The 23,814-nt window shown below is 39.4% G+C and overlaps 1 protein-coding gene across 14 annotated transcripts in view; it reads right to left on the bottom strand.

Annotated features, from left to right (window-relative positions):
• Nucleotides 1–23,814, bottom strand: part of MAST2 (microtubule associated serine/threonine kinase 2) — a 194,347-nt gene that overhangs the window by 16,113 nt on the left and 154,420 nt on the right. For all 14 annotated transcript variants that reach the window (XM_055724648.1, XM_055724655.1, XM_055724649.1 and 11 more), the window contains 12 exons: nt 19,549–19,650; nt 16,285–16,417; nt 14,565–14,626; nt 13,831–13,916; nt 11,652–11,860; nt 10,103–10,241; nt 9,535–9,667; nt 8,015–8,180; nt 6,867–6,968; nt 5,127–5,249; nt 2,787–2,896; nt 167–321 (listed from right to left, as the gene is read on the bottom strand). In XM_055724648.1, coding sequence (XP_055580623.1) covers nt 167–321; nt 2,787–2,896; nt 5,127–5,249; nt 6,867–6,968; nt 8,015–8,180; nt 9,535–9,667; nt 10,103–10,241; nt 11,652–11,860; nt 13,831–13,916; nt 14,565–14,626; nt 16,285–16,417; nt 19,549–19,650 — 1,520 coding nt within the window. The remainder of the gene's footprint in view (nt 1–166; nt 322–2,786; nt 2,897–5,126; nt 5,250–6,866; nt 6,969–8,014; nt 8,181–9,534; nt 9,668–10,102; nt 10,242–11,651; nt 11,861–13,830; nt 13,917–14,564; nt 14,627–16,284; nt 16,418–19,548; nt 19,651–23,814) is intronic.

Raw genomic sequence — 23,814 nt, 5'->3', positions numbered from 1 at the left:
ATCACTTCTACACATCCATTTTCAACTATTTATTCCCAGCTTCACCTGTAGAAATGCACCATAGGAAGCATTCCTTGTCCTAACACAGGTCATAGAAAGTTTTAGCACAGGTTAGTCTTTCTTAGATGCTGTAAGAAACCAGAGGACTTAGTTCTACAGAACTTACATTTCAGGAGACCCAATCACCCAGCTGCGGTCTCGACTCTTCAAGCCACCGAGGCTGTCCAGTCGGTCATCTTTTTCTTCACTCAGACTCCGTTTAGTTGGTGGCGGAGTCTTCCTCTCTTCGTGGATGGAAAGACGTTCCATGCTGCTGTACACCTGCATATAGCAAAAGATCCTTCTGTACAGAGGAAACAAACCTACATGGCTTTTTCTGATCAAGGGGCATAATCTCTTCTCTAAAGGGAAGATACATCCTGAAAGCATGAACAGTGTAGATGTGACATGCCCAAAGTGTGCCAGGGAGGAAAGGAAAAAAGGAGGCTTCGGAAACATTAAACATGCCTTTTACAACAGTACCTAACACCTCTCCTCTGAAAACAGCCCAGCACACCACAGAAATACTAAGACTTTTTGAAACTACTTTATTTTTGTTTTTAATGATTCTCAAATCTAAGAGGAGATATTGCTAAAGCAGGCTCCGTAAGTCTTGAAGGCTGGCATCTGGATTTTGAAATCTTACTACACAAATCCAATTCTATGATAGGCATCATGCTCATGACCCCATTTCATTATCATCAGTCTATCAGCATTGCCCCAAGCTTGTTTCAGAACAAAAAAGTCCTGCCCTCCTCAAGGAATCTACTATAATGCTGACAGCTTAATGAAAGTCCCTTTCTTGGTTTTACAGCCGTCTTTAAATAATTAAATGATTAAGCAAAAAAATCTATCCTTTTAAAACTACACTTGACTGTGGACCTAATTTACATAAGAAGAGATTAATGAAAATAATGTTATTAAAAATTCAGAGCATCAACAAGATAACTATTAATAAATCATATGGCTGAATTGTCAGACAAGAATTTCAAAATATAATGAGCCTTTTATGCCTCCCACATTACAAATGCTGTATAATTTTCCAGGTCTTAAAATAAATTCATTAAAAGTGAACTTTTTCTCTCTGTGGCAAAAACACTGAACCCTAAAGAAAAGCTTCAGTCTAACATAACAGATGAATAATACTCGTGGTGAGAAAAGGCAGGAAAAAGAAACCCTTACGTACTCATGAGAACTTTTTCAAAACCCCAACTAATCCTCAGGTCCAATTTTAAACATACTTTTGGTGATGCAAATCAGGAGCAACTCTGTAACATTAACGGTAACTGTTACTTAAAGCACTGTAGTAGCCCAGCTGAGGACAAAGAAGAACAAACTGGTGCTTCAAAACTGACTTCAGTTGTGGAAATATGAAGAAACTATCAGAAAAAAATGAAGCATCTTTCACAGGGCCTTAGTAAAATTCCTACTCTCATCTCATTAAGAGGAGGAAAACACAATTTGTAGAGCAGGCTGACCTCAAAACAGCACTTATTCTCCCTTCTGCCCCTCCCCAAACGTATTTTATTTTATCTAAGCTAACAGTGCGGTACTGCTACTTTGAAATGTCCAGAATTTCTAGGACTCTATGAATTCCACCTTGTTATTTCAGATCACCTGAGAAAGAATTGAACCCAGAAAGCACGGCTAGAGGGGACCTTCTCCGGGATTCCTGTCCGTTTCCCCCCTCAGAGCAGAACCAGCTCTCTTGTAACACCTGAGATGTTTCTCCAACCTCTTCTTAAAAGTTGCCAGAGATAGAAATTCTGCTAATTCCCCAGGCAGCCCACGCCTGCCAGCGCTTAATTACTTTTCAACATTGGAAACTTTTCCTTACCATCTACCCTGTACCTCCTTTGTGCTCATCATTTCTTATCAGTTCTGGGTAGAACAGGAAGACCAATGTATTCCTTTCCTTCTGGCCGTTATGTATTTGGAAACACGTTAAGGTTTATGTTTTGTGGATCTCGGATCATTCTTGCTGCTTTCCTCTGGACTCTTTTACCGGTCCGTGTTTATTTTCAAGAACATTGCCCAGAACAGGACAAGAGTACCCCAGCTATGGCCCTCCTACTGCCAAGCAGATGGAAAGGATTTCTTCACTTGCCTTAAAGAAAATATTTGTGCTCTCCCACTACGGTAACTGCCTTTTTGCTTCAATGATTTGGCACATCTAACTCATGATGCACTATATGCCCAGATCCTTCTCTTTGAAATTGTCAACTGGCTTTTGCTCCTCAGGCTGTGTTTGAGACAATGAACAACGGCGGAGGTGTAAACTTCACCTGTGCTCTTACTGCATGGGATCCCTTTGATCTTAGACCATTATTCCAAAAGGTCAGAATAAATTTTCATCCTAATACCATCTTGTCACCTTCTGAAAGACCCTTTCAGAATGACAGTGCTCAAAGCAAATACGCTCTGGACACTCCCTATGCCAGCATCCAAGTCATTGGTAAAAGCATCAAACTGTATCAGATGCAGGAGAGACTTCCACGGTACTCTGCATACTAGTGAAACATTAAGAAATATAAAATTTCATTCTCCAATTTTTCTGTCACTCACCTTCTAACAGGCCACAAACTATCACAGAGTAAACATTGTACACAGCTTTTTCTTTCCTCAGTGAATATTAAACACCATGCAATTCCCATGTATCATCTGCATGATTAAAATCTACCCCATACAAAGCAATGAAACTGCGTCCTCTCTAGATTTTTTCTTTCAATAAGCTAGCATGCTCCTACCTTGCTGAACCTTGGCGAGCATGAGGAAAACTGCCGAATTTCCACATGATCATCATCATTAGTGTCCTCCTCTTCTTCCGAATCCAGGTGTTGGTACCGTTCTGAACGGGCTGCGAACAAGATGTGGCACATTTCATCAGTTCAGGGGTATTGATAACTCTCACACCTCAAGCATTCCTACTTGTCTACTTACAAAGAACTTTGAGTTTTCATACACTGTGCAGGGTATTTTCCTTACCCTACAGCCAGTTTCGCTCATTTTGTACAATTAGCAGCGAAGAATACTTCCTTGCTACTGAATTTATCTTGTATCATCAGCTACATTAAATTCTAAAAGCAGCTGATACTCAGCAAGTGTCTAATCCTGCAGATCCTTCGTGGTAGGGGTATTTCTTCCCTACAGCAAAAAATCATATGGAAAAAAACACGGAAACAATTCACTATCCCAATTTCCAATAAACAGTTTTTTGATTGTACGAAGTCTGTCCTAAATACATACATACAAGTCTTCTTTAAAAAATAAAAATATTTACCCCCCTCAAATATTTCCTCTTCTCCCTCCTACTAGAAAAAGGATTAGATTTTATGAAAGAAAATGGGCAAGCAGCCAATATACAAAGCTATTTTTTAATGCAAAATTTAAACTGCCTCCAAAGAGATTTTGTGCCTTGAGATTTGCAGCACTGGATTTCTAAGCCAGCCACATTGGATTTTGTGGGGTGGGCGTTAATAAGTTTGGCTACAGACAGCTGATAGCTATACTGAGCCAAATTTGCTGCACTGTATCAGCCAGAAAGCTACTTCTATAAATTCTAAAATTTTCTGCATTAGGGTTTATAACAGTAACGCCAACTCTTATCAGTGTCTATGTGAGCTATTTCCTGACGTTGAGAATTCCAGCCTTTATAAAGGACTCACATCAAAGTTACCCTGATAACCTGCTGAGCATGCCTGGGCACTTGGGGAGTTTGCCATCACTCCTACTTGACAGATGCATTGATTTGCACCACTGAACACAATGTGATGCTTTTACCCACCAGAACCTGCTCACAGCTGCTGTCCTGCACCTCTCCCCATCACTAACCCAACTGAGTGACCGGAGCTCAATTTTCAACATCCAGTAAGTCCAATGAGTGGTGGGAACACACCACACCTCAGTTTCTACATGTACGTTGTACCAAGGAAACCTCAACACATGCAAAACACACCTCTGCCTGCTCTGCGCAGCTCGGCTGAAATTGCTCTCTGCAGCAAGTACATGGAGATTTCTCAGTCCCTCTCTCTCTCCACCCTACCTCTCCATCCAACCCCAAACCTAAAAGCCTCGCCCCCAGACTGGAAGGGCAATATGTAAGCAAGATTGCTGTGCTGCGTCACGGCCGAGGGGCTGGAGGCAGGCTGCTCTCTGCCTCCCTTCCCCGTGAGCAAAGCATGGGAACCGAGCAAAAATGTGCTTCATACAGAGTCAGCAAGTCCCATGGCCCTAGGAGAAGAATGGAAGAGATTCCATTGAGGTAGGGCAGAAACTTCCATAGCTCAGGGAACTGAAATAGCCCAGTATCATTCCGTGCTGCAGCTGGAGGAAGAGAAAGACCCCCCCTGACCAGCACAAGCCCCTTCTACCTGCTCAGCTCCCCAAGTCAAATGAGAAAAGCTAGGGAGCAGAGGCTCTGGGGACAGAGACCTCTCCATCCCTCACATGACACTCCTCCCTTTTCTCCCAAGAGCACTGACGCTGTCTGGTGCTTATCTGGAAATACCAGGAATCTTACATAGCACTGATACCACGGCAGTTCCCAGACATTTATACACACCAGACAGGCACTTCATATCTCATTAGAGTTAGTAATACTAAAATAGGGTGATACACTTCCAGTGAAAATAGTTTAAATTACTTTAAATCTCGAAAGAATTTTCCCTACGTACTTGTCTTCAAGGTTTAGGGTTTGTTTGTTTGTTTTTTAATAAAAAAAACTTATCGGCTGAGAATGGTCACTAGGGAAAGATAATATTGCTCAGAAACTCAAGGAAGTTGGATTTACCAGATGCTTTGGAAGACCTGTAATGAACCGGACCTAAGAACCACAGCACCTCTCACTGCAGGGCCACGGCTGGCAGGACCACAGGCACCAAAGGCCAGTTGACTTCAGCAGCAACGTTTTTTCATTCAAAATTCATTTGCTTTCAAAGAAACCTTACTTGGCTTTCGACAGAAACTTTTTAAAGCCATTTCCATCAAGTGTTTTATTTGATTTCTAACAATTACTTAACTCTAACCATTTCAAAAATTAAATACGCACAAAAAATATGATGCCGTTTAGGCTGAATCTTTAGTCTTACTGTCAAAATAGCTTGTGTCATCCTCAGATTCCAACTGTGGGATGAATTCAGCTTTCTGCCGAAGTAATCCATTCCAGTCCAAATTTTTAAAGAACCGATGCTGTTTCACTTCAAAGGCACTACCTGAAATAAGCATATTTTATCGCAGAGTATTTCTTTCAGCATTTGCGTAACAAGAAAAACAAACCCTAAAAATATCAAGAGCCTAACAGAATCTACCCAAACACATTTAAGTCACACATCTTCCAGAAATTTTGAGAAACAATTTATCCTTTTACCAAAGTGGTGATGCAGGATAAAATCTGAACAAGATTTCCCCCTTCCCACCTCCTCTTCCTGTTTAATGACAACACATGACTAAACTGGCTGGAAGACAGCATCTGCTGTTACATTCCTCAGCAAGCTGCAAGTTAAGAACTAATTAACATCTTAATTTAAAATTTCCAGACTCTAAATACCACCTTGTCCATAGCTGAATAAAGAGAACAAATTCAGCAAGGTACTTAGCATGTGAGTGGCTCCACTGTCATGAATAAACTCATTCATGTGCTTCAAACAAGGCAGGGGCTTACGAACCTTCCTGAATTAGTATCTTTTGTTATTAACCTCAGAAGCTTGGGTACCCAGAAGGAAAAACCTAAAGATTATCTGTCTACTAGTATATGCATTTTTTTCCAAATTAAATTAATATTCATAAAAGATGCTACTGTCTTTTTATAAAAGAGAATAGCAGAGGAAAGGAGATAAAAGGTTTGCTGAGTGCCAGTGGCACTACAAGATGCCAAGTCGAACAGCAGTCTCAGCATTACATTATATAAGAAATCAAAAAAATCAGTCCATCAACTCATTTTATAAGGCAAGAAACTACATCTTTCCCATGACAGCAATATCTTTCAAGTACACGGATTTGAAGTAAAGAAGAACATGTGAAAACCATCTGATATCATAATTAATTCATGATCTATTCATCACCCTTGGTGCACATGAGTTAAGCCTGCTGAATACATGTGCCTTTTGGAATTGGTATATATATATAGGTTTTTATTTTATCCTTAAAGTGTGGTTTCCAGTTGAAAATCCAAAATGAAATCAAACTAATCAAATCAATGAAACAGACAACCTGTGCTGTGAAGCTGCAGTGCTGCACAGATTATTTTAAAACAAGTGTAGCTAGAAACTGTTTATAGTTATTTGCTATCAGGAAATGAGAAGTGTTGGGTTGTAAAACTTTGAATCTGACATTATAATACAAAAAGATTGAGATATGCACATGACTTTGCCAAAAAGATTATCAGACTTCGTTGTCTATGTGGAGAATTATACAGTACAGGCCTCTAGGAACGGGAAAGTTTTCATTTATTTTGTTACACCCAGGAGTTCACATCCATGTAGGGGATTAAGCCCCTAGTTAAATAGAACTTTAAAGAAATCTGATTATACACTGTTCAAATGGAGACACAACCCTCAAGCCTTCAATGGAACAGCACAAATTTGAGAAGTTATGATGCCAAGCCGATGGTGCCCCTTTCTTGTTTCCCAAACAAGACAGTAATACTTGTGTGACTCATGTACAGTCTACACTAATTCTCAGAGCTTCATCACACCAGATTCACTGAACCCAGTACAAACGGTTTTGCAGCTCTAGGTGAGTATTTTTCAACATGGATGCGTGTGCATCACTGGCACAGTAGCTTCTTTTCCTGCTTCTGGCTACTACTGTCTTATGCACAAGGCTCTTACCTGTTCCCATTCTTTCCAGAGGATTCTGTCGGAGAAGCTTAGAAATGAGGTCCTGGGCATCTGGTGGCAGTGCATCATCACCTTCTGGCCAGGCAATTTCATCTGGGGACAAAGAAGAGACTTGACATTTTCTACCAACTTCACAACTAATTTGAATAACCATTCACATTCCTATACTGTAAAAAGCAGTGTTCAGTACTGCCCCAGAATCGTAAATACCTTGAATTCAGCAGCTTGCATACTTAATATAATTCAAGCATTGACATTTTCCAAAATGCATAAAATTCAGCGTCAGCTAAAGCTGCTGTCAATCCAAGCAGCGCTTGTGGAGAAAAAAAGCATTAAGAACTCTATTAATAAAGTATGAAATGGGACTTCCGTGACAATCCATAAACAATGACACTGTCAATACCGTGGCTGTATCTCGTGCCCGCACATTCCATGCTCGTTATACTTGGAACAGAGAGAACAATTCACAGGTAACAATTTCATGCATCATATTTAATTCTTTGCTGAAATTTGCTTTTTACAAAGGACATTTGCCAAGTGTGTTAAAAAATTACTGTTTCAGAAAGCATTCCCAATAGGAAATGTTTTCACTGGCATATTCACTGAGAGAACACAAAGCAATCATTTGTCCAACTCCAAGCAGGAGATCAGTTTAAAAAGTCGCAAGATGTGACGGTGCCGAGTACAAGAGCTTCAACATGTTTTGCTTAGAATTTCCTTCTTATTCCATTTATAAAACAATTATTAATTGACTGACACTTGCACCTACAGAAGCAATAACCAAACCCAGACTGGATTAGACCAGTTGGCGGCTGCACCTTTCATATCCTCCATCATTTAAGTTAAAAGACAGAACAGAAAAATCCTCAAATATTTTTCCCCAATCCCACAAGGATTTGCACTACTCCCACACTATGCATGACGGAACTATCTAGCAAGACATTCTGCAACTCAACAACTTTCCATAGCTGGAATCAGAAGAATGTTACTTCGACACAGAAAGATAATACGTATTTTAAAATTAAACCCCATTGTTTTATACCTAGTCCTTCCTGACTAAACTGCAGGTCCTCAGTATTTTCAAGGTTTTACTTCACAGCTCACCTTGAAACCCCTTCAGAGCCAGAACAGAAACATACCACTGATTACTTGTCCAAAGAGCTCTTCAGGTGTGTCCCCAAAGAAAGGAACGCAGCCAACTAGAAACTCATACAGAATCACTCCCATGGCCCACCAGTCCACGGGCTTCCCATAGCCCTGGCGCAGGATCACTTCTGGTGCAATGTATTCCGGAGTCCCACAGACCTCAAGAAGAACACAGAAGAAAGCCAAATTCACATCAGATCTTATTTTTGTCCGTTTTTTTTTTTTTTTTTTCTTTTCTTCCTCAGAGCTTTACAAGAAAGTTATGAATGTTTTGCCACTAATCACTTCACGCTGTGAAATACTTCCACGGAGGAAGAGTTTATATTTGAGGAACACGTTACCTGCACAGAAATTGTATCACATGCTATGAAATGTTCCTAGTGTGGACACGCCAGCTAAGTAGTTCTTTGCTGCACATACAGTAAAGCATATGGGAAAAATGCATATTGTGTGTGTATAGGTCTGTCTGCTTGATGGATGTCTCCTGGCACAGCTATAGCTATCAGCAACTGAGTTTTGACAAACCTCTCACATCTCGGTGCTAGCAGAATTTAGTTTCACAGATGCAGAATTAGCAGCACAGCATGATTACACACTTCAGTATTTAAACTTGGGAGGTACAGCTGGCACAGACAGGGGCTAAGGAAATCACATTGGAAGATCTATGTTGCCTTGGGCTTAGAAGCAGCAACAATAACAATAGTTGCAAAAAATAAAACACTGCAAAGTGCAAGACCATGATCTAGTGACCAGAGAGAGTTCCTGCTAGAAAAGGCATCATTACTCAGAAGCAAAGAAGACAATACCACAGGATGATTATGAGTTAACACTTGGCACAGCTAAAAAAGAAAATTCAGCTGCAATCCTAGGTATTTTCAGAAGAGAGAAGTATTTTTTAATCCCATTATACAAGACACTGATGAGCCTGCATCCAGAACAATATAATTCCTGTCAACTATGCTCAGGAAATATCAATTCAAGCTGAAAGAGGTGCATGGAAGAGCTATTCATTCATCAAAGGAAAATCTATCTTGTTATCTAGAAGAATTTAGCTGGTTAAGCCTAGCAAATGAAGGCTAAAGAGAAAAGGGACCCTTAGCAAATATCATGGGGATAAAAATCAATGTTAAAGCCATCAGACAAAATTACAAGAATGTACAGGAACTTGCCATGAACTTTCTAAGCACCAGAAGGGGGAGACTGTGGAAAAACCTTCCAGCAAAATCTGTGTTATGCCCCCAGACCAACTTCTGTTCACACCTGCACTGCTGCATAGGTCACACGTTCAATATCCTCAAATAAGAGATTAAGTGCATCACTCCAAAACAAGAAGTTGAAATAATAAACAATACCAATTTATGCACAAATATGAGAATGGACTTGTACCTCTTCCTCTCATTCTACAACGCGCAGCACACCATCGAGGCAGAGGGAGTGCTACAAATTCCAATTCTACCCTGAGCCAGAAACCTGCATCCGATCCCACCTCAACAGACAAAATCTCTCAGCTTACCTGCTTGTCCAGGAATTCCCTCGTATCCTTCTCAATGTGTCCCTCGTAAAGATTTGTTGTAAGGCTCATTAACCCAATCTTAGACAGTCCAAAGTCTGTTAGTTTAATGTGACCCATGGAAGTTATCAGGAGACTAGAAGAAAGAGAAGCAGCAAAATAATCCAACATTCAATTAATTCTTTCCCAAAAGCAACTGAAAAAAAAACAAAACACCACAAGATAACGCTAAGCAAGTTCTCAGGGTTACGTCCCCATCGATCACCTGGAAGGAACCTCCTATGCAACTGAACAGCACAGAGCAGCCAAGGCACCTAGAAATCAGACCGCCTTCTGCCATAATTTGTTATCAGTGTAGCAGCAGCTTTGAGAAAGTATGTGAAGACATTCTTCCCACCTTTTCTCAGTGTTTATCTGGTTCTGCAACAGTAGCAAGAGACTCCATAAAATCTCCTACACGTCAGATCCCATTGAAGAGCCCTACTGCCTCTAGCCCTATGTACTCTTGCCTATGGAGAAAGCCCCTGAAGAACTGTCTCTCCCCTCAGCTTCTGAAGAGCTAAACACTTACTTATCAGGTTTTAGGTCACGGTGAACAATCCCGTAATTGTGTAGGTACTCCAACGCCAGAACAGTCTCGGCAAAATACATCCTCGCCATATCAACAGGTAGGGCACCAATGTTCTTGAGAAGCGTAGCACAATCACCTCCTTGAAAAAAGGTTGCAAATATGGCACAGTGAAATGGCACATACCAGTAAGAAAGAACAGCTATGGGTCTACAATACTAGACTACAGTAAGTTTTCTAAAGGCTGTCTCTCTCAACCCTGTTAGCCTGAATTCTAAAGCTCTCTCTACACTCTGCCTTGAGCTTCAAATAAATATTAAAATCTTAGGAAAATTAAGATCCATGTATGTTGGGCATGTTTCCTCAAGAACTGTATGGATGCTGTTTCTGAACTGTAAGCACACCTTTAAGAAAGGGCAATTCATGACTTTTTGGCCTTTCTATAAATTTCTCTGCTTTCCATCACTACTTTTTGGCCTTTCTATAAATTTCTCTGCTTTCCATCACTAAGACACATACTACTACGATACACAAGCTTCTTAAAATAGTAAGTAAACACCTCTACAACTATGAAATGGCTCTCTCTAGACATGGAGAGGCAGCCATGCCTTTGGACACAGCGGTATGCATGAAGGTAAGTCTGTGGGCCCCTGATTCAAGCTTCTAAGGAAAACTGGCCACACATTTCATGCAACCTTCATCTCTGCTTGTAAATAGGAATTAATAGTAAAATTTCTTATGCCAATACATCTGTTTTCATTCCACTAATTTATCTGAAAGAACAATGATACAATAACTATAAGCTTATTTCTCATAAACGTTCAGCCAAGCAAGACAGGCGTAAGAAATTGATCCATCAGTGGAAATATATTGCTTACAACAAGATAAAGATACAGTGATAAAATAAAACCAAATAATATTTCAAAGAATAAGCAAAACAAAGAAAAAGAAATCCCAGCATAAAATACCACTGCATTTTTAAAAAGGCTGCTCAAGAACAAAGACTGTGTTGCTCAGTGATGTTTCTTAACTGTCTTTTTCTAACTGTAATGCCAAGTTGCAGTTAGCATGCTCTAGCCATGCCATCCTATAGAAGAGCACGAGGATTTCTTTCCAGTGAGGACTGGAAAGTTCAAGCTAACCTCTGACCCCTGCAGTTTTCTACATGTGGCTTTACATTTCCTCAGCTCCGCTGTAATCCTGTTGTGTCAGTCACATGGGTTCACAAACAGGGCGTCTCCTTAAGCTAAACCGATGCTGGAATGACTCATTTCCCCAGCTCAGCCCAAGCTGTCCGCACGCTCCCCTCTAAAAGGGCATCATCACCCCCCTGCAACAGCAGGGCTGACCAAGCTCACTTTCGGTGAAGGACTAGCACACATGAGATGGTCTTCCCATTTATTGTGTTCAGAGCAGTGCACTCATCAGCCTTACGCCCGAAGCACACGTAAATCAGTCGGTAATGTCATCCTTTATGAGGAGACACACTGCATACGCAACACATTCATCCTCTCTCAGGTCCCTTTGCAGGTGTAGATAACGACAGCCATACCTTCCACATACTCCATAACCATGCACAGGTGGCGCTTGGTCTCAAAGGAGCAGAACATGCTGACCACAAAGGGGTTCTCAGCAAACGTCAAGATGTCTCTCTCCACAAAAGCCTGCTGAATCTGGTTTCTCAAAATTAGGTTTTGTTTGTTGATCTTCTTCATGGCAAATCGTTGACGGGTGGTCTTGTGTCGCACCAAATACACTGCTCTAGAAAACCACATAGCAAGAGGAAAAGTTCCATTTTCTGTTCAAACTGGGGGTTTTTTTGGGTTTTGTTTTTGTTTTTGGTTTGTTGGGTTTTTTTCAAACAGTGATGGTAACTGTTTTGGATGGAGCCTGACAGACTTATCTGTGACTCCATAAAATCCCATCTCAGTGCCAAGCTCCTCTAGAAAAGAAAGAACCCCATGACGCTCCCTTCCAAAAGCTACTCTGCCTTCTTGAATTAAGCAGCATTTTTTCTGATGTGACTAACAAAGAGATATTTCAGACACAAATGTCATGAACCTCCTTAAGTGTCATTGCATAGGCACGTATTTTTCACCACTACAGTCACCATTTCACTTAAAAAACTGTCCAAAACATATGGAATCACCACAATTTATTTCCAAGCTCCATAAAATTAATTTGACACAAAACTGTCACCAGGGATTTCCTTCAGTAAAGTATCTCTCACATTTCTATCACTTGCAGATCATTAGATTCCTGCGCATTAATAATACAGTTTGCAAATAAAATTTTCATCCGGTTTGCCTGCCTTATTGAATCAGTACTTGTTTCCTTTTCTCTGGAGTATATTACATTTAAGAAGGTATTGTGTCCCACCAGCAGTTGACTATAAAATACACCCCGGATAATGACAGATACGAGTAACAGCAAAACTACTCTCTCTCCCCTTTTTACAAAGTTTCATTTAAATCATGGGGCCTGTGCAGAAATAGGAATGAAAAGACACAAAATCTTCTTGTCTAATAATATGGTATGCCCTATTGTGTCTTCACTGAACAAAAAATATGCTTACATTTGTTCCACATACAACTTTTTAAAAAATGAATTGCTGTTAACTAAGCACCCACTTCAACAAAACACTCAAGCACATGCTCAAGTTTTGCTGTTATGACCTACTAAATATCACTACTTTTCAGTTATAGCCTAAATGACTTCACTGGTAAGGATTTATGAACTGCAAAGAGTCAAGAATCATCTTTAAATTTCTGGATAGGTTTGTACGAATGGTTAAAAATTTAACTGACTGACTTAATTCCAAATTCTTCAGTAGATAATAAAATCCAATAGTATTTTTACTGTATTACTTCTCACAGTGGATTTGCCCCAATGTAATTTTAGCATTTCTTTTAGTATTTCAAGTGCTTGCAAACAGCCACATGTTACATATTTAATCTGAATACATGGAAGAATAGAAAAGCATAAACAGCTTCTCTCTCAGTATTTTTGCAGTTTTAATGAATCATCAATAATATGTGCAACTACTCACTCACTGAGCCTTTAAACAAATGCAAATCACAGGAATTAACCAGACAGCATGGAAGGAAACACAGACTGCTTTGATAAGCAATAAGGAAATATGTGCAAAGTAATTTTCTTGGACTCACGGAACTGCATTTTTTTTTACTTAGGAAATCTCCAACAAAGTAAGTGACAATATTTTCCCCAGGGACAATGTTCAGGGGAAATGTTTTAGTCATCTCAAGCTAAGGTACTCAAGTGTCTACATTTTACCTACCTACCATAAAGAAATGGTGCAGAAACAGTTACTGGAAAAACAGGCTTGAGGTCACAGATAGGAAGGGCTTCAGAAAACTTGCACCACAGAAGGATTAGGAATAACCTATTCTGAAAGCTTTAATGTAAGACAACCAATTTTTACAAAAGGTCTCCGAGCTAGAAGCTGTGTGTCAGTTCAGTGCAATGTAAGTACCAAGAACTATGTCCAGGTACAGGGGCTATTGCCTAAGAGACCCCAAGAACATGCAAGAAATGGCATCTCCCAGAAGAATGCAGAAGAATCGTAAGTGTGGAACCTCTGTAAGACCCAAGCAAAATTCAGTTATGCTTTGGACCCAACAAAACCCAGTCATTCACCAAACTTTGCTATAGTCCCTTGCTAGGTAGGACAATAACATATTTTCTTCTAAATCAAAGTCTAAAAGCCTTACCCATAAGCACCATTACTGATCAGTTTAATAGTTTCAAACTCTTCTTCAGATGGAGTTTTCTTTGACTGGACAGAGGCCCCACGACTCTGGGGAAAGATGACAAGAAAATGGAAATCAGGACCTGGAATGACTTAATGCTGTACTTCAGTCTTTTGTCCTTATCTTTTTTAAGCAGCATTTATCCCAAATCAATCTGTTTCTAGACTCTGGAGTCCTCAGCTTTAGAATAACTGTCTAGGACGTACAACTCTTGCAGATTCCCTCCACAAATATTAGCACAGAAAGCCAGTGGACTGTAAGAGTCAGGCCTTTCCTCAACATTACATTTTAAAAAAACTCAATAAATTAAACAACTAAGGATCTTTGAAACCTAGCAAGTTACGTAATTAATTTTTCCAGTGGTCTGTTACTAAAGTAAACTCTCTTCCATACACATCACGTTTTACAAATGCAGATATAAATAATTTCTCCAGATGATTTTTGTTTGCAACTCTAAAAAAAAAAAAAAAAATCCACAAAACTTGATAATGCCTGTTTGCAGCTTTTAAGCATTTCACCACCCCAGTATAGAGATTTCCACATTTTTAAGAGTGTATACTTAACACTGCTTTTAAATGTCAGCACTTTTTTCTTTTTTTAATTGAAATCACTCTGCATTATAATTAATACTTTACTGTAGACTACCTCTTTCCAGAGGAAAAAAGCAGTAGACAGTGAGTGTATTACTGCTTTACCTCGACTGAATCATCTGTCTCAGGAGTGTCTGGGCTGTCATAGCTATTCAGCTGGGCCATTTCTGAAAAGAAAGAGGAAAGATTACTCCTAATGATCTCAATCAAACACTATTCTCTTTGTTTATACAAGACAAACAGGAGTGTAAGAGGTGGATGTGGAAGGACATTTTTCCCTTCCATAAGAAGTCACCCCAATTATACAGTGATAACCTTTAACGTATTGCAAGCTGTAGGCAGTATTTTATATAAACCAAGGATATAATTAATTGTTCTAATTTCAGCCTGACTTATTCTGGATATTTCTATAATCAGTAAAAGCAATAAATGCATGTTTGGGGAAACTGCTGTCTAGTTAATATTAAAACCTATTCCATGCATATATGTCTGCATATAGCCTGGCGGCATCTCTGTACTCCAGAAGAGGAAAAAAAAAAAAAAAGCATTACATTCCAAACCACCTCCCTCCATCAAATGTGTCTGATTCTGCAAACTGCTGAGCAGCAGCAAACTCGGAGGAAGTCAGCTAGTTTAGGCTACTCAGCTGTCTTAGGAGATGCTACAAACTTTGCAAACCAAAATCCTACATTAACTACTAGTCTCTAAATAGACATCATTGACATTTCTGGGTGCCCTCCTTACAGAAAGGAAATAAGGCATCTTGACATCTCCACACATTTCTAAAGAAAATTTGACTTTAGTAAGGGGAATTAGTGATGGAAAGGTTCTCTCCCATGACAGGGATCAAAGGAAATTTTCCTTTAATGTCAGATTTCAACAAATGCTATTAAATTGCATTTAGCAATCTTTGGTAGAAATTTTCCTGAAGAGCTCTTCACTTGAAGTCAACCTGTCACTGTCATTTCAGTAAACACCACAGAAGTTAAACTAGTCCTATCCAGACTACTAATTTATGCTAAAATTATGCTCTCCTGAGAAAACAAAAAGTACGGTTCAATCACTGAAATATTCCGCAGTAACCTCCAGTCTCTGTCACACTTTTTATTGTTGCTGAGCAAGCCATGCATGCTTGTAGAACTTGTCATAGGAGAAGAGATTCAGCTAGCAAAGCACCAGGCAGAAATATTAACTCACAAATTCCAAAGTTAGCATCTTCTGGCCCTCTGCACGTTTACAGCATACTCAATTTACCATATGCAATTCTGGCACCTAGCAGAAAGGCTGTTACTGTCTTCTAAAGCATTACTCTGGTTTCACTGCTATGCAAGATGTAAAAATACAATCCCATCTCCACCTAAAAATTTATACTACTCGTGGTTTCTCATGGAAAATCACAACAAATACACTTTTCCTCAGAGAGGACAATAATGTGGGATGACAGGATACTTTCCAACCAGGCCACCAGCAGGCAGGCAGATCAGAAGAATAATGGGTAAATTTACTTTTACTGTCCAACAGCACAGAGAAAACAATTAAATCATAAAGCCATTTTCTAACATCGTTTCAGCTATAATACAGGGAGACATTAATAACATCGTAAGTAAAGAACTGTCATTGTTGACGTGCAATTCTTACCCCACCAACAGTCCTTTGAGACGTGGGGCTGGAAAGGACAGTCTAGAATGTGACAACAAACAGAAAAATAAGGAAACGTGGCCTAGAAATTAAACCAATACAATAAAAGCTTCCTTGAGCTATGTAGTGACCAGGGGATCTGGTTATCTTTTCAGCAGTCTGGAGAGTACAAAACAAGAGTTCTCACCCTCCAGGGGATCCCTGGTGAGTCCCAGCTGGCTGATAATATAACGAGGAATGTCACATTTAATTCCTTGCCCTTCCTTGGCATGGCCTTCTGCAGCTTCTAACAAATGGTAGAACTCTTCAGGATCAAACTCCTGCAGCAAGGTGGTGTGAGACAGACAGAGAGGCAAACGATTCAGCTTTAGAATTACAAAAGGTTTCTCCCCCATGTAGGAGATTCCTCAGAAACATCCAAAGTTAATTCTGGCCTCAGCAGTGATGCAAAACATTGGCAGTTACAACAAGCAAGTCAATGTATTCCACTCTGCTCTGCAAAAACAACAGATGTTTACGGCCTGCTGGATGTCCACTGGCTTAGATCTGCAAATCGAAACAGGATAAGGACTGTAGGAACCTTTTATGCACCAAAACTGGACTATCAGATAATACGGTCATGATAATCAAAGCATCAGTGTGGACACACTTCCCAGTTTCGTCACATTGAAACGTGCCAGGGAAAGGTCTGCGATGAGATGGAGGCGCCTTCTGCCACCTCTGTCTGACAGGTGAGTTAAGCCAGTATAAACCTCTCCTGCTTTCAAATGTCAGTGCTGATCAAACCATACTCCCACAAACAATTCTGTAACTGTCCCAACCTTCACAATTGCTAATAAAATTATTAAGAAAACAGCAACTGCTATTTTATCAGCAAAGATTTCACCTTCTATATAAGAAATACTGCTGCAGTATTTTTTGTACTATACAGTACAGACTCATCTTACCAACTCAGTCTTGGTGTATGTGACCTCTAAGGCAAGAAAAGGCTATAAGAAGGTGTGACTCTCTTACTAGACCAACAGATACAGTTGGAAATAAAAGACAAACTTTTGGCAGCAGGAGCACTCTGCTTAGAAGCAAGTTCACTAGTTAAAGTTAACTCTCCCCTACAAACCTCATTGTTGAGCAGCAATGAGCTGCTTTGCCAAGACCCTTCAAAAATTTTCTAGTGAAATGGGAGGATAAAAGGGGAAGAGTTACAGCATACAGTTGTGAGGGCATCAGGAAGGAACTGATGTGAGTGTGGTCAGCAGCACAAGAGAAAAGAGAGCACAGAACTGCAAACACGAAAAAGAAACGGGAGGTTGGGATGACGTAAAGATACTCGAATAGTTAGAGAAACAGAGAAAAGACACACTTGTTCTTGATTGCTCTAAGCAATGCTGCTTGGATACATGCTGCCTGTCACCAAAGACAGCAGCAATGCAAGAAACAAAGTTCCTTCCTAACTCCTCTGGAAAAGGATCAATCAGCTGTCTCAGAACTGGCAGAGAGCAGGAGCCAGACCAGAGAGGGCCACAGGAGAAAGATGGTCAACAGACTGCAGTGTAATACAGACAGTGGGGTGAAAGGAAAGGTCGAGTCAAGGAAGGATTCTTCAAGATATAATGGGAGGTCATTCGTTGGAGAGTAAAGGACAGGGAAAAAAAATATAATCTGATGACAAAAAATTCAAACATACAAAAAATTAAGAAATTAAATAAATTCTAGTTCTGTGTTCTTTTGAGTAGGTTTATTTAATCATTTGAATACAGAAGAATGATCCCTTCTAAGGGGACACAGGTGCTATAGAAGAAAAAATTGAAAAAAGAATGAATTACATACTTTTTTGCCAAAGATGGTTTCACTGATGCACAAAACTTTATTATTTTCTTGAAGCCCCAGAGACTCAGTCCGTAAATACACTTTTCACAGTCCAACAGGTAAATACAAAGACTGAAGCCAAATACCTGAAGTTTAAAATACTTAAATGCCTTCACCCCTATTAAAACAATCACAACCATCAAAACTACTGCCTATATGGCCAGTTATTTCATTTACAAGGAAGAAACAACAATGAGCTGTGTTACTAAAATTAACCTTCATATTAAAATATTAGAAAAACTGTTTATAAATTCACAAAGAGTTGAAGCTAAAGGTAAATTACAAAAAAATATGTTAAAAAATAAAAAGAAAATGTAGTTTTAAAGCTATTTAAATTGTTTACTACCCATTACTATATTTCTTTTTCTTTTATGGGATAAAAGGAACATTAATATTTGACTCTTCATGTCAGTAGAATAAAATATATTTGGGAAAAAAAGTTAGAAAGGCAATACAGGTTAAAAAAACAGGGAAGACAGATTTATACAGATATATATCTTTAAATATACAGATCCCAGTATTATTTTTATACTTTGAAGGCTAGCCACTTCATTGTCAAGGTTGTCACTACATGCTTTGGAGTTCATTAGTCATCTCAATTACTTTACTGCCTCCACCTGCTCCCACTCACTTTGCAGAACATCAGGTGCAGAAGACAGCGGAGGAACCTGGAGACCTACTGATCTGCAGCCAAATGCTGGTTTGAGTTTGGAACTGCTTGCAGGTATAGAAGTGAATTCACAGAAGTTACAAATTACTGAGGTTTCAAGTTTTTCTAGATGGTGTCTTACTAGCAGAGCATATGCAAGTATAAATGACAACGGTGAATGCAGACTCCTTCTCCACTGTAAATACAAAATATTTTTGGAGTTGCATGACTTCAGGACACAGGGACCAATATCATTGGGATGGCCTAAACACTTTTCACCATTTTCTAGAATTAAATAAAAAAAAATACACTATTATTAGTCAGGGTAAGTTGTTGAAAAAGTAATGAGACTTGCTTTTCCATGTCTTCCAATAGCATCAAATAGGATTTCAAATGCAGGCTTCCAAATCTGCTTGGATCTCTCACTGGCCTATCCCTCTGTGCGTCCACAGTGGAAAACCTGACACCAGGTTTCTCCGCAATTGCTGGATCTATGGTCAGAGTTTGAGTCCAAGAGCCCAGACACCATTTATAAATGGAAGGGAACTTCCTCCTTAGTGACAGCTCTTTCTTAGCGTGGCTCTCCAGGTACCGTACGCACACCATACGTTTATGGGCTCTCTTCTGTAGCTACTAACAACATGAGGAAAATCGGTGGCATCAATTAGCATGAAATGTTTTCAACAGCTACACCTGGCCCCTCAGCCATAAACTTTATACTAGAATATAACTCAGCTGCTGTTGCAGCTGACAGTCCATTGGAAAGATACTTCAATATTAAACCAAAAGACTGAATTTTTAAATATTGTTCTATTTTTCATCAATGTCTTAATGAGAATTTAAAGCATTCTCTTGAAGGCTTTGTGTTCCTTATCTCCTCAAACACACTCCAGACTCTTTAGATCATACACACACTCTCCCAAAGACCAAACCTACCAGGCATTCAAGCAGCCGAGCTGGTCGTGCAATGATAATCATCAGCTTCTTCACAAGCTGGGTAACGAAGGCAACCTCGGAGCTCTCGGATCGCTCGTGGGCCTGTGGAGAGGAGAACACCACATTATGGTCCTAGCAGTGACCTCTTCATTTTTACATGTCAGATGCTGAATGCAGAGCAATCACCAGCTCAGTAACCATAACTCAGCAGCAAAGGCATGACTGCGTCAGGGCAGGCAATGATCTCAGCTCATTCAAGGATGCCAAGTTACATAGAGCTTTTCCATTACAACTGACTCCTTTTATCATGCAAGAGATATTTCAGAGTCTCTATTTGCATTATATCACCTCTCAGTTATATTAGACATGATGTGTTTTTATTTTATTTTAAAAATGAAAAAAGGATTACTGATCTTTTCAGTTTTACCTTCCACATGATACTGATGTCTAGGTAACTACCAACAGCCACACATATTTCTAGACTTTCAGCTAGAATTAGAACTACTTCTGTTCATCATCAAAAAAGACTAAACTTTAGTTTATCTTTATTTAATTTTATAAATCCTGCTGAACAACTACAGCATTGTATTGTATGCCATGTAGGACCAAGCAGACAAGCAAAGCAAAGAGCATACAGAAACCTAATTCACAGAATTTCTTTTTCTTCTTGTCCACTCCCTTTACCAGATTTCAGTATAAATTCAAGGCTTAGTTTCAAGGTATGCGTATGTGTGAGGCGGCGTTTTTATAACAATAAACACACTAAAGCAATAATTTTAAAAAAACCTCAACAAACCAACCCAAAGACAAATTTGAACACACACCCACACACCAGTCACTCTTGCTCAAGCACACAATGGTTACATTATGAGTCCTGAAGCACAAATAAAATAGTATTTCATTGCAGGGTGATAAAAAGATGGCTCCAATGACATGTAGAAACTCTGAAACAAAGTATAGCTATTTTTTCCCCAAGGTCTAAAAATGAGGCGTTAGCATAGCCACAAATAAAAAGTCCAGAACTTAAGCAATGAGCTTATGCTGTCCATGAGCCAGTTGCTTATAGGACTGCTGTTTTATCAACAAGGATGCAAACAACAATAAACTACGATGTTCATTTAGCATTGTTCATTATCACCAGCTAAGACGACGACATATATGGGTGAGAAGTCAAATCACACTGGTGATCACCTAAAAGAACAATCAAAACACAGGGAAGCAGACATTCAAAGCTAGAAACATACAGGCAGCATTTTAAACAATATATCCCTGATATTTTGTTACCAAACCAAAAAAAAATATTAGAATGTTCATTACTTCTCATTTTGATACAGGTCAGAATAAGAAATGTTGATCGTCTACTTCAGCACTGATAAGCTAGGGCTTGAATTTTAACCTTGAAGAAAACAATGCACCTGCTAGTTCATCATCTAAAAGCAGTATCAAAGATACTTCCCAGCTACAGACCCTTAAAAAGATTATTTTGGAAGCACTGACATAAGTTGTGATTTTCTTCTTTCTAACTATAAGGTATTTTCCAATTATAAACCAGAAAATAATCAAAATTAACATGATTAGTATTCACTCTGTGTCCCCTAATGCATTATGCAAACTTGTAAGTTAAAATATGAATTCTAGAAAAAAACCGAAGGCTTTCATATTTGAAAAGCCATTCCTGATCACCAGGGGCTAGCTGTGTTGAAATGAATAAATAAAACATCAACAACTTTGTATTATTTGATACATGAGCCATGCAATTGGAAAGTCCTTTTCCCTCCTACATAAGTTATATTATGTAAAAAATACAATATAATACATGTAATTCATCATTTTGCATCCATTTATACTGTTAAAGCAAACTTTTTTTAAAATCAAGTCCTTTTGCTTTCTCCTTTTCTTATCTATGACAACTTAGGCAAAATCATTTAAAAACGCAACTAATTTAATCAGGCGTCTGTTTTGAAAAGAAAAAGCTAGACCATGACTGCCAAAGGACACAGAAAAGAAAAAGGAAGAAAAGAGGATTACAAAAATCAAACACAACTTGTAACAGCCACTCAGCCATCATCTCTGCACAGCGCTGCTCTTCCAAGATCCTCAATAAAACTGCCTCTTCTTGTTTCCTTCTCATGCAGGACATCCCGGACATCCCTACAGATGTCTTGTTTAGAATCTGTCCCGAGGACAGTCTCTGGGAACCAGAGGGTTATATAGCCAGGCGCTGCCTGCTGCTTCCATGTGCCGTGGTACAAGGCGTGCCATCTAATCCGCAGTTCCCAATGACGGCAGGGTGGTCTGAAGGTTGCTGGTGGCATCTCAGGGTTTCCCCCCCTCCGCCTCCCAAGGGGAGGAGGGAGAAGCTGTAGGGGTCGTGAGTAGAGGCTGATGCCATTCCTACACACATTGCCAGTGACACGTGTACAGGAGGTAGCAACGGGTAATTTACAAACCGATTCCCTTATCTGAAAGACCCATCCGTCACTAACTGTAGTTACTGGGGCATGAAATTAAAATCACTGTCCTCCCCTGGGGTTCGGCAGGACCAATAACTGGGATATGCAAGTCACAACGCTGTAATTGAGCTAATATACTGATGGAAACCAAAACAATAGACCTGCAGTGCCAAGAACCAATAAATTTACGCTCAGGCTCATATTAAGAAAGCAATCCCGATCAGAATATCCATTTGCCAATGTGCAGCATCAGTCACCGCAGTGTAACACAAACACCCTCCTCTGTTTCTTTTGTTCCATGCACAGGAACACCTGTAATCCTTCACCTTCCTCGCCAACTGGCTACACCCACGCAAAAGCCATTAAACTTCTTTTGGCTGGTTTTACCTTGTCAATTCAGCCAAGTGAAAACTGACTAACCCTTTTCTCCCAGTGACCTGAGGTCCTACCCTATCCCCTGAGCCCACCCCATGGTAACAGCTAAAGAACTGAATGTCAGAGAATCACAGAATGGTTTGGGCTGGAAAGGACCTTTAAAGATCATCTAGTTCCAACCCTCTTGCCATGGGCAGGGACAACTTCCACTAGAATGTCAAATACTCTTTTGCGTAAGTGCTTTATCTTATTTTTCAATATTCTTACTTTGTAAGTGTAACATTCAAGTTCATGTTTTCCAAAATACAGAAAATCTCTTAAATTCATTTTTACTTCAGGATAATTTCAATGACGCAATAAGCAATAGGTTTTTCTGGCTAAAAGACAATATTTCACGCTCCAAACAAGGGAAAAGATCTCATTTGCCGTAACTAACAAGATTTGTTGGCATTTTATTAGAAAAGCCAGGATCTAAAAAACTTTTAAAAGCTTTCTGGTTTGGTCTATTTAAACAGCTCATTATTTAAATACCCAATTACTCTGTTTTACAGCTGTATTTTTACAGTATAAAGTAGATACAAGCTGCAACATATTAAATCGAGTCTCCTTTCTATGGTTTGAAATACTGTGCGAGTTTAGTTGGTTACCACATGTCAGAATCAACACCTTTAAAAAAAAATCAAAATAATCCATTCTTTCACAGTAAAACTGTTCGAAAATCTGTGGGTAGTCCTGCCAGCTGCTGAGCTCCTTATTCACCAATAAATCATCTTCCCAATCTTTCCTTATGTTATAAAAACACACCATAGCATACAACTGCCCAAATGGAAGAGCTTTTTTTGATGACCTTCCAGTTGGTATTATTTACACTGTGTGTAACTCTGTGTGATACCTTACAAGCCAAGCAAAGGTAAAGACCTGCTCCGAAATTTGGAATAATCTAAACTTGTCTCCACCTTGTGTTTCAGGAGAGTCCTCCAAAAAAAATATTATCACCAATTTCTATATGTTTAGACTGAAATATTCCAATTATTTCTTTCTAAAATGCAGTCGGAAGGGCAAAGCACAGACTGGCAAGCAGGGGAAAACAAGCAGCTTTTAAATATTAAAAGAAAAGCCAAGGAAGTATGATAGGACAGAAAAAACAAATGAGAAAGATGTGGAATGAAGTCTTTGGCATTCCTCCGCCGTCTTTAATTTCTTTGTCCTCTTTGGTCCCAGCTTGTTCTGCCTCCCTTGTTTCTCTAAGCTTTCATGTTAATCGTCTCTAGCCCACCTTACTGCCTAAAGTAAATCAAACTTCAGAGCTGACCCTTCTCTCACCCCTGCTCTGCAGAAGATGCTAAGGAGGAAGAGGTCAAAGCAAGCCCTGAATGTCAATTCCTTAACAAGCCCAGAGATGACCACTGCATCTTCTCGAATAACAGTTCAATGTCAT

Source organism: Falco cherrug, chromosome 12 (genome assembly GCF_023634085.1).
Source record: "Falco cherrug isolate bFalChe1 chromosome 12, bFalChe1.pri, whole genome shotgun sequence".
In the NCBI taxonomy this organism is placed as follows: domain Eukaryota; kingdom Metazoa; phylum Chordata; class Aves; order Falconiformes; family Falconidae; genus Falco; species Falco cherrug.
The sequence above is the reverse complement of the archived record's forward strand: the minus strand, read 5'-3'. Positions and strand labels throughout refer to the sequence as shown.